This window comes from Poecilia latipinna, unplaced genomic scaffold (genome assembly GCF_001443285.1).
Source record: "Poecilia latipinna isolate Pla-1442-1.1 unplaced genomic scaffold, P_latipinna-1.0 Scaffold2236, whole genome shotgun sequence".
Taxonomy (NCBI): Eukaryota; Metazoa; Chordata; class Actinopteri; order Cyprinodontiformes; family Poeciliidae; genus Poecilia; species Poecilia latipinna.
Window position 1 is genome coordinate 60,245 of NW_015114852.1, and position 9,990 is coordinate 70,234.

General features: G+C 37.1%; 1 protein-coding gene and 1 long non-coding RNA gene across 3 annotated transcripts in view; one reads left to right on the top strand and one right to left on the bottom strand.

Moving 5' to 3' along the window:
- Positions 1 to 7,785, top strand: part of LOC106936894 (uncharacterized) — a 25,059-nt gene extending 17,274 nt beyond the window's left edge. Inside the window, exons 4-5 of the long non-coding RNA XR_001422252.1 lie at positions 7,346 to 7,348; positions 7,774 to 7,785. This is a non-coding gene — a long non-coding RNA (uncharacterized LOC106936894). The remainder of the gene's footprint in view (positions 1 to 7,345; positions 7,349 to 7,773) is intronic.
- LOC106936892 (obscurin-like) overlaps positions 1 to 9,990 on the bottom strand; it is a 32,454-nt gene that overhangs the window by 12,435 nt on the left and 10,029 nt on the right. The window contains exons 3-10 of one of the 2 annotated variants that reach the window (XM_015018144.1): positions 8,943 to 9,218; positions 8,301 to 8,600; positions 7,655 to 7,924; positions 5,172 to 5,414; positions 4,981 to 5,085; positions 3,895 to 3,963; positions 3,455 to 3,505; positions 3,184 to 3,360 (exon numbers count right to left, since the gene is read on the bottom strand). In XM_015018144.1, the coding sequence (XP_014873630.1) occupies positions 3,302 to 3,360; positions 3,455 to 3,505; positions 3,895 to 3,963; positions 4,981 to 5,085; positions 5,172 to 5,414; positions 7,655 to 7,924; positions 8,301 to 8,600; positions 8,943 to 9,218 (1,373 nt within the window). In that variant the 3' untranslated portion in view covers positions 3,184 to 3,301. Of the gene's footprint in view, positions 1 to 3,183; positions 3,361 to 3,454; positions 3,506 to 3,894; positions 3,964 to 4,980; positions 5,086 to 5,171; positions 5,415 to 7,654; positions 7,925 to 8,300; positions 8,601 to 8,942; positions 9,219 to 9,990 lie in introns of those variants that run through there. The other variant, XM_015018143.1, reaches the window with a different exon arrangement.

The window sequence follows — 9,990 nt, forward strand, 5'->3', positions numbered from 1 at the left end:
AAGGAATAATAAGGAAGCAAAACTAATTTGGGAGACAAAATCTCAGAGCTACTAGTTATAAACCAGTGTTTTCTCATGCCTGGTCCTCACCACTTTATGATCAGGCCCAAACTGTGAAAGTAGTAATTACATGTTTAAAACAATCTGCAGCAAACTACACAACCAACCAACCTTCAGCGTTTCTCTTCTCCGTTGATCACGGTGATTAACGTCCAAACATTTAAAGATGATTTTACAGACACGATTCAAACAGAAAATGTAATGTACTTACACAGTGCGCACAGCACACAGAGCAATGTGTGGTCCATGTTTAAATCCAGAAATAAAATGTTTCTGCTCCTGTGTGAGCTCCAGAAATTCAGATGTTTGTCACAACAGAAAGGCTGAAACTGCAGAATGAGTAAGACGTGAAAAATAGTCGAGGGTCGTCTTCATAGAACATCCGCCCTTGTGGTTCCTTCTTTTGAGGAAACTATTAATGTCTCCAACCTACAGTTCCTGTTTTGACTGATAATTTCCTTTATTTGCCACCACAAACACAAGCTACTTATTTAGCATTCTTTGCACACACCACGTCATTAAAAGTGGTACTAAAACTAGAGCTGGTGAGATTTTGTAAAAAAAAAAAATATATTACATGCCGTAAGAAAAACATAATTTGAAAAACGGTCTTACGTGAGGAATGAAGCTTTACTGTGGTTATTTAAATTAGCTTTAATAATTTGTGGCAACATTCTAACCTGCTTCTAATAAAAGTGTCTCTTATTGTTTTCTGTGTACTTTCCCTGACAAAGAATAGAACTTGACTCATAGTGGATTTTTGATAACTGATGAAATTCACACCGTTTTTTCTCTCTCTGTTTAGCTCTTGGTGAAGGCGGACATTTTTTTTCCCTCCGTTTCCTCCCTTCCTGTCCTGTTTTTCTGCTGTCTATCTCCATTTTTTGGAATCTTTTTGCACATATTCCAAATCTACAAATTATGTATCTGGTCAACTGATCTCTCAATGCGATTGATGAACAAGAATACTGGGCACAGGAGAGCCCTCTTGTCCTGTGGGGACGCACCCGATGGGATACACCCTGGATTTATTCATGATAACAGGATTTCTGCTGTTTGGAGCTTGTGGATTCTTGGCATATCAACAAATTTGTGACGGACTTGGCCGAACTAGTGAACACTCGTTTTTGGTGTGAATAGAGATGCAAGTTGGATGTGAGTCTTGCTGAGACTCGCAGACCAGCTGAGGACTCCAATACTCACTAGCTGGATGGAATCAATCTTGAAGAAGTTGCTAGTTTTGGTTCAGTGGAACGACCAAACTAATTTGGATAATTGGGAACTGAGATGTATCGGAGAGACTTTATGGGAAGATTGAAAATCTACCCGATCTAAGACACTCTGTATCTGAGTTGGCTTGGAAGGGCTGATTATTTCAGATCTCCATGATTCCATGATTCTCCAGATTCTCCATGAAGCACTCCTGTCACCTCCTTTCACTCATGTCTTTGTTTTGTCTGAATGTTGCAATGTGCCCTAATGTGTCCATTCTTCTTGTTATGTCATTTTCCCATCCATTCATTTTCTGTACACTCTTGTCCCTTGGTGGGGTCAGGAGGGGTGCTGGTGCCTATCTCCAGCTAACATTCCAGGTGAGAGGCGGGGTCACCCTGGACAGGTCGCCAGTCTGTTGCAGGGCAACACAGAGACTGACGGGACACACAACCATGCACACACACACTCACACCTAGGGACAATTTAGAGAAGCCAATTGACAGTCATGTTTTTGGAGGGAGGAAGCCAGAGTACCCGGAGAGAACCCAAGCATGCACAGGGAGAACATGAGAACATGCAAACTCCTTGCAGAAAGAGCCCAGGCCAGGAATTGAACCCAGGACCTTCTTCCTGCAAGCTCTACCATCTGTGCCACTGTGCAGCCCCCAGCTGGTCATTCTCCCTTTTCATTGTATTCATTACTTGTTAGAAACTGTGGCGTACTCATTACTCATACAAATTTAGAACATACTTAGGAAGTCCAGAGAATACCTACTTATAATTATCTAGCAACCCAGAACAGGGATTAGAACAAACTTAAAATCCAGCAACTCAAACTTATACCTATCCAGAAAAGGAATTAGAACAAATTTAGAAACCTGACTCTTGTTTTCTGTGTACTTTCCGTGAGAAAGAATAGAACCTGACTCATAGTGGGTCTTTGAGAACTCTGATGAAGTTCATACCTTTTCTTCTGTCCTTCCTTTCTCCGTTCCCCGTCTAAAACGAAGAGACAAAATTATCTGGCACAGAAAGACGATTATTTTCAGACACTGGAATTAAGCGCAAACTGTACCAACTTTCAGAAGAATCAACTTCATGACAAACCTTGGATGCACTTTGTTTTAGCCCTGAAGCAAAATGAAATGTTTGCAACATTTCAATGATTTTACGAGTTTTTAAGAGACAGGACAACTTGTATAACTAAATGAACAACAACAGTGCAAGTTTTACCTTGGTAACATACTTTGAATCATTCTAATCTTGTTAAACATTATTTCCTAAAAGAAAAATGCATGTTGTAGTCAGTGTTTTCCAACAAAAAAGGACTTTACAGCACAGTAATTGTTCCTAGAAAGATTGCACTCATGTATTGTGTTAGTAGGAACTTCAATTTCCTTTGCACCAGTAACTACAAACACAATATCGATCATGTCTAGCTAATTTTCATCAATTTACACCACTAGGTGGTGCTGTAAAAATTGCTAAATTTGCTACGCAAAAACCACAGATCAGATTTTTGTCAAACTTTGCACATACCTCCAAGCCCTTGGCCTTGGCTTGTATATTGAATATGGTCCTGGTTGGTTGAAGTGCGGGGGGGTTATTAAAAACATGAAAAGTGCTTCATCTGACCTACAAACTTAAAAAAAAAAAAATCACGCATTCATCCAAATGAGCTAAAATTTTCAGTACGTTTTTTTCTGAATTGCTCTGAACATTTCATTATCTTCATGTGCTTCACTCCTATTTTTGTAAAGTTTGACTTCGACACAAAAATCTGTATCTTCCACAATCCTAACTAAACTGCTGACACTAGTGAAACACATCAGCCTCAGTCATTTCTCAAGTTTGGTGAGAATCAGAGCTTCTTTGTTTGAAAAAAGTAAATCAAACTTTCACACCAAGTGCTCATAATGTTTAATGTTGTTTTGTTCCATTTAAACTTCAACAGAACAGCATGAAAAAATACATTGTAAAGGAGCCGGGTTGGGTGAGGAACCCACTTCAAAACATAACAAAATCTTCAGTCTGAATCTGACCTGGCGGTGACATTAGCATAATCCGGTTGTTCTTGACCTGAAACTATAATTTTGTCTTTCAGTTTATTGTTGTTTGAAGTCGCTGTATAATTGCAAATCTCAACAGTTTTATCTAATAATTAATCTTTATACTGTACCATTTACGTAGTTTCCAGGCCGTCTGATTGTTTCATAGACACAAAGGTCTCCTACAAGTCAGTGAAACACAGAAAAGTTAAAAAAAAGTCTCATCTTGTCAGTGATGCTGATGGAAAGTTAACATTAGAACCACTATCCACATTTTTAAATATCCTTAACTCTCTTGACTTAAATTTCTCATATCCAAATTATTGTTTTAAATAGATAGATGTTATTTAAAAAACAAGTTATAACCATTTATATCATGAACCTGATTAACTGAGGGGAAACTTTATTACTGCTATAAAAACCAAGCTGCACTGAGGTTCAACATGTTGATTGTAGTCAGAACAGCGAAGACTGGAATGTTTTTTAAGTTATATTGAAATTACCAGGACTGAAAAATAGCACCTTCAAGTAAATATATGTGGAAGCATTGAGAGTAAAGTGTGACACTGACCATGCAGGAGAGAGGAGTACACTGGCTGCTGCTGTTCATCCTGGTAGACAGTCTCCACTCTTCCTGAACCTTTTCACAAAAGAGACATTTTTATTTGATGTAATGTTCTTCTGAAATAAATATAAAAACTCTGTTAAACATGGAGCTTTATCATCGATGGATGGGTTTATATGTTGGATTTGTAAATAACAATATTGATGAAATGTCTTAATTGCATAAGGGTATAAACTGGAACAATAGACATAAAATGTTGGAGGAAATGAAAAAGTAAGGAATGTGGAGGGTTGAGGTGCACATTAACAGAAAACTACAATGGATCCTAAACATGTTGCTGAAACACATTTCTCAACTTCTTCTCTTCAGTTCTTCTCTCTGACCTGTAGGTGGCAGTAATGACCCTGAAGGTCATTTGTCACTTTGAAGCTTAAGACCTCATTTCATTCATTTACATCACTTGTAATATGTGCACAAAGATTGACAGTTTTCCACTAATGTAAAAAGAAAAATGTGTTTGTTAATCAAGACTTGTGATTTGAGAAGTGTTTTGACTGCAGTTTTATGAAATGCACTCATCTAAATGCAGCCGAAAAAAAAAAACAAAACAAAAAAAAAACAAACATTTTAACCAGGAGCCAAAATATGTAATTGAATTTTTTTTTTTTTTTTTTTTTACAAAATTGGCATGTTTCCATTCAATTTATTTATTTTTTTGAAATTCCAGTTTGCACTGGTTTAAGGATAATGAAAATGCAGCTTTAGCTACAACAGACCTGCTTCATGTTTAGAACTAAAATAAGTGAATGTACCTGATGTGACTGCTTTACTTCACGTAGTTATCGATTGATTTAGTTGTCCAACTAAATATACTTCAGTTGAAAAACTTATTCTTATAGCTAAATTTTGCTATTTGGTTAAAAAAAAAAGCATTAAATTCAATGAACTAAATACAAATCCCCTACATACTCATTGTTATATTTTATTACTTCTCTATCAGGTTTTGCTGTTCAATTTATGACTCCATGAAGAAATGCTGCATTTGAAAAATGAAAGAGTGAAACAAACAAATTCCCAACTTCAGGGTTTCACCTTTGGTCTGTCTGAACCGACACAGCAGCAACAGGAGAAATAAGAGAACGACTCCAATCACTGATCCAACGACCAGCAGCACAGGAAATGAAGAGCTTCCAGGACCTGAAAATGATCAGAAAATAACTTTGAATGATAACATTATTTTCATTCAAATAATTATTTCTCACTAAGTTATTAAAATAAATGACCTTTAACTGCCATCCAGCTCTGAGGTGAAGCTTCTCCTGAATGTTCACACTTGTAGAAACCTTCATCTGACTGAGACACTGCAGAGATCTTCAGCTCTCCTCTGCTGTCATTTTGGATCAGTTTGTCATTATGATAGAAAATCACATCAGAAAGTTTGTTTTCTCCTCTCAGTCTGCAGCTCAGAGTAACAGAAGCTCCTTCAGTCACAGGATGGACGGGGCTCACCAGGAGAAGACCTTCATCTGGAAACCAGACAGAGAAAATGAAGCTTCAGTCAGAAATCAGCTGCTGGAGACAATTAGAGGAGTTATAGAGAATAAACTAAATATATGATTTTTTTTGGGTTAAACTACACAGTAACTTTTTGTATTGTAGCACCTACCATTTAGGATGTTTTTTTAATCGCTTTTAAAAATCAATTGGCATTAACAAAATTTGATGTTCCTAAAAGAAAATTACAAAGAAAAAACTCTTTGATGTCAAAGTTAAAACTGATTTCTACAAATTAAGGGCAACCAAATAAAAATATGTAACATAATTAAGGTGACTGCATCAATATCCACTCACTTTAAGGTGACTGACCCAATTCTTCAGAGGTCTACCCAATTGGTGCTTGTAGTCTCACAACTAGCTGTATTTATGAATCCAGAATTCTTTAATTAGATTGAAATTTGTTTTTGATTAAAAAAAATGAGAACGTACCATTTTTATGAGCAAAACAATATATTATTTTGAACATGATTTGTGTTTACATCAGGGCTTAAAGTAAAAAAAAAAAATCCTGGGCCTGAAACTTATAGTTATGATAGAAATTAACTATAGCGCTGCTATTGTCACAGTTTAATAAAATGTGTCTTTGAAAAGTGCAAAAAAATTGTGTCTAACAATACAATTAACAAGCTAAACATTCAAACTTAAATAAGACTTCAGTACATTTTAACTCAAAACAAAATGTAAAATGTCTGTGCCCTAAAGGTTTGCCTTACAGGCAAAAATCCCTCAACATTAAATAAGAGTCTTTTCAATGTTTTTGCAAGTAATTTAGAACATGCAAAATTACCAACTAAATCAGTGTTTCTCAACTTTTTTCAGGCCAGCACCCCCATAGCCTTCATCCAGGTCCCTCACCGCCTCCCATTCAGGAATTAAAAACAAGCACCACTTGTTTTTAATTCCCTTCTCAAGTAAACGTGTTTCTTTACCGGGTGAGACAAACTCCGTCTTCATTCATATCGCATTTGAATTAACCGAACGCATCCACTTCTTTTCTACAAAACGTTTTGCAGTCATTGGTCAAGAACACGGAAGCTAGAGTTCTGATTGGCAGACATCTTTGTCTATTATCTACAGTTTAGTTGAGGCAGGCCGTTTGGTCCAATGCTCGCTTTGCTTGGAAGTCTGGCCCCCAGACGGAGCTCTTTACGCCTAAGTTTCAAACATCTGACTAAATAAATATTTATTTTAATTGTAAGTAGTTCTTTAAATGTCCTGTGAGATGATATACTTACCCATGTATCCATAACAACCGGAACGTTCAATATCCAGCAAGTTATTTTCGCAATTCACCGTCTAAACGAGGCCCCCCCCCCCGGATTAATTACAGTCTCTGCAGCTGCAGCTGTGAAGTTACCGTATTAACCCGATATTTGATAGAAAGTGCAACGTCTCCCCTTTCAGAAACCGTTGGAATTTTTCAGATAGCGCTACGTGTGGCGGAATTACGGTATTGCAAATTTAGATGTGTCGTCGCCGACACGTTCCGGTCTAGCCCGGAGACTACAGTTTGGTTAAGGTGGACCGTTTGATCAAAAGCCGGAAATCCGGCCCCCAGCCGGAGCTCTTTATGCCCCGAGTTTACATGCACCAGGTTTTATTGCTAACGTAGGCATTGACATGTATAAAGTTAAAAAGACACTGATGAAAAAGTTCTCTTTTCAGCATTTGCTGAATGTAAACACAAATTGTTCTATATACTATGTAGATATAAATACTCTGTTGAAGGGAGAGAATATTTAAGCAATGATGTAAAGTTAAACAATAATTTAATTGTAATAATTTTGTAAAAATGCATTTTTACTTTGACTATAGTTATGTTTTGTAAAAGCTTTTCAAGTGAAATTTTGTTGTATATGATTGGTGTGTAAAAACAATAAAAAGGAAACAAACATCTAAGGCTGTGAATACTTTTTATATGCATTTGGAAAAGCCTCAGTTTAATATTAGTCTGAATCAAAATCCATAAAGGTTTCAAAGTTGGGTTTAATTTGTGTTGTGGTCGTATAACCCTAAATAAACACATCTACAGCCACGTAAGTTTAACATAAATGAGAAAAGAGCTTTTCAGAAAATCTAATTTTAAATTAATACACAAACCACAGAAGAAGAAAATATTTAGTCTTGAATAATAACTCAAACTCAGTTACTGGTTCCTGGATTTGAATGACATTATAAAGTGAATGATGAACCACGTATAATAACGTACTTTGATAAGTGATGTTGACTGCATTGCTGAACTCTCCTGATCCAGACTCACACCAAAAAAATGATTTAAAAGACCGGTCATTGTTAATGGTACATGAGGATCCAGTCATTGAAACCCAGGTGGTGCATGGACATGATGAGAAACCTGATTCTCTAAACTCCTTCACTCTCCACTCAGTAGAGTTTCCTCCACAGTTCAGTGTCACAGACTCAGAGGTGAAGTGTTGCTCTCTGTCAGGACTCACTGAGAGAGACGCTGCTGGATGAGGTTCTGGAATACGAGGAAAAACAGAGGTCGAGAAAAAGACAACCGATAATAAAATTTATGTTGTACAGGATCTTTTCCTTTTTTAGGTTACTTTGTAGATTTCAGCTTCAGCACTGTATGTGCAATCATAATACAAGCAAATTCATTAGTTTAAAAACATCTTTAAAAACCAAGTAATTCTGTTATTCTCACTGTTTTTCCAAAATGTCCAGTCACTCATTTGTTTTTAATAATTCAACTTTTTCCCCCAATCAATCCCAATGTTTTTTCCCCCCTTTCTTAATTATTTTTACCATAATTTAAACAAATTTTCAGTCAAAATGAGAATATGTTTAAATGAAAGTCAAAGATATAGTTTATTAGGTAGAATCACACTGACCTGCAGACCAGATAAACTTGGGTTCACTGTATTTAGCGAAAAAGTCAGAATTTCCCCATCCAGCTATACATGAATATCCTGCTGTGTGTTTCTGTCCAGGAATGATAATGGAGTCCTGTTCAGTCCCATCGATGCTCTCAGGCAGCAGCTCATATCTGTAGTTGTTCTTTGATAAATCAGGAACAACTTTAAGCCAGTAGAACCTCCATCCTGCAGATGAAAGTTTAACCTCACAGCTCAGAGTCACTGAGGCTCCAGGATTCAGCCATGATGGAGACACAGTGAGGAGTGAATCTGGAGCTGTTGGAAAAAGACAAATTCTTTCTCTTAAAGTAGAGACATTTAATATTATATATTTGAGTAATATTGCAAGCTTTTATGAGACTATAACATATTCAAATTGTACAAAAAAACAATTAATTAAAAATTTGAAAAGAAAAGACCGATTCTTAAAATTGAGACATAAATGGTATCATTTTAAAGATATGAAAAACTATGCAATGTTTTCAAACTCATTGTTAATTATTTCTTCAACATGAAGCAGAACTCAGAGCAAAAGCACAAAACATTATGAAGTGACATAAATAAAATGGCGTGAGCTGCCAAACTCAGGAGGTCAAACCAACATGTAAATTAACCTACTGTTTAAAGTGATGTTGACTGCATTGCTGAACTCTCCTGATCCAGACTCACACCAGTACACTGCATCGTGATACTCAAGACTGCTGAAGGTACATGAGGATCCAGTCATTGTTCCCCAGCTGGAGCAGTCTGATAAATCTGACTGGTTGTACGATTCTATAAACCTCTTAACTCTCCAGTCAGCAGAGCTTCCTGAACAGTTCAGTTGGATTTTCTCATCAGTGAAGTGTTGCTCTCTGTCAGGACTCACTGTGAGAGACGCTGTTGGATGAGAATCTGAAATACGAGAAAAATAGAAACCAAATGAGATCAAGAAAAAGACAATCGACAATAAAATCTGTGTTTTACAACAGCGGTCCCCAACGTTTTTATTACCACGGACTGGTCAAGACTTAGAAAATTTTGCTGCGGCCCGGCGGGGGGGTCATGAACCGTCAGATAAGGGTTCTGCATGTTGGTGTTCCCGGTAAATCCTGAAAATACCCAATTTGGGTTGTGTTGGCCTTTTTATCGCAGCCTGTGGGGTTTTCCCTGACTGGGAACTAGAATACAACAGGTAGCCAATCAGAAAGCGCGGTGACGTAAGAACAGAGGGGAATCCCAAACAGCTGACATATCGCGCAACTGAGAGTCCGGTGGATATCGGAGATGATATGTGGAAATGTTTATTATTATATGTAAAGGTCATTATTATGTTTATTCAGCTAAAAATGTTAACTATGAAAAAACAGTCACCTCCAAATCATAGTGCAGCAAATAGAGCAGCAGCTCCCGTCATCTTTTATCCACCACCTTTTCTTTTTGTTACGTCTTTCATCTCTTAAAATGACTCCACAAACTATCACTATTGCTTCTACATCGTCATCCGTGTTTGGTTATTCTAAATTCCCGCTATGTTGGGGGTTTTGTGGATTTTCTTCTGGAATCGCGATGTTCTTGACTGGAATCGGTTCGTGTTGGCCTTGCATTAAACCTTGGAAACACGAACCGATCGAACCTGTTGTACTTTTATCAGCTCTCTGGTCACAGAGGGTTGGTGGATCGACCG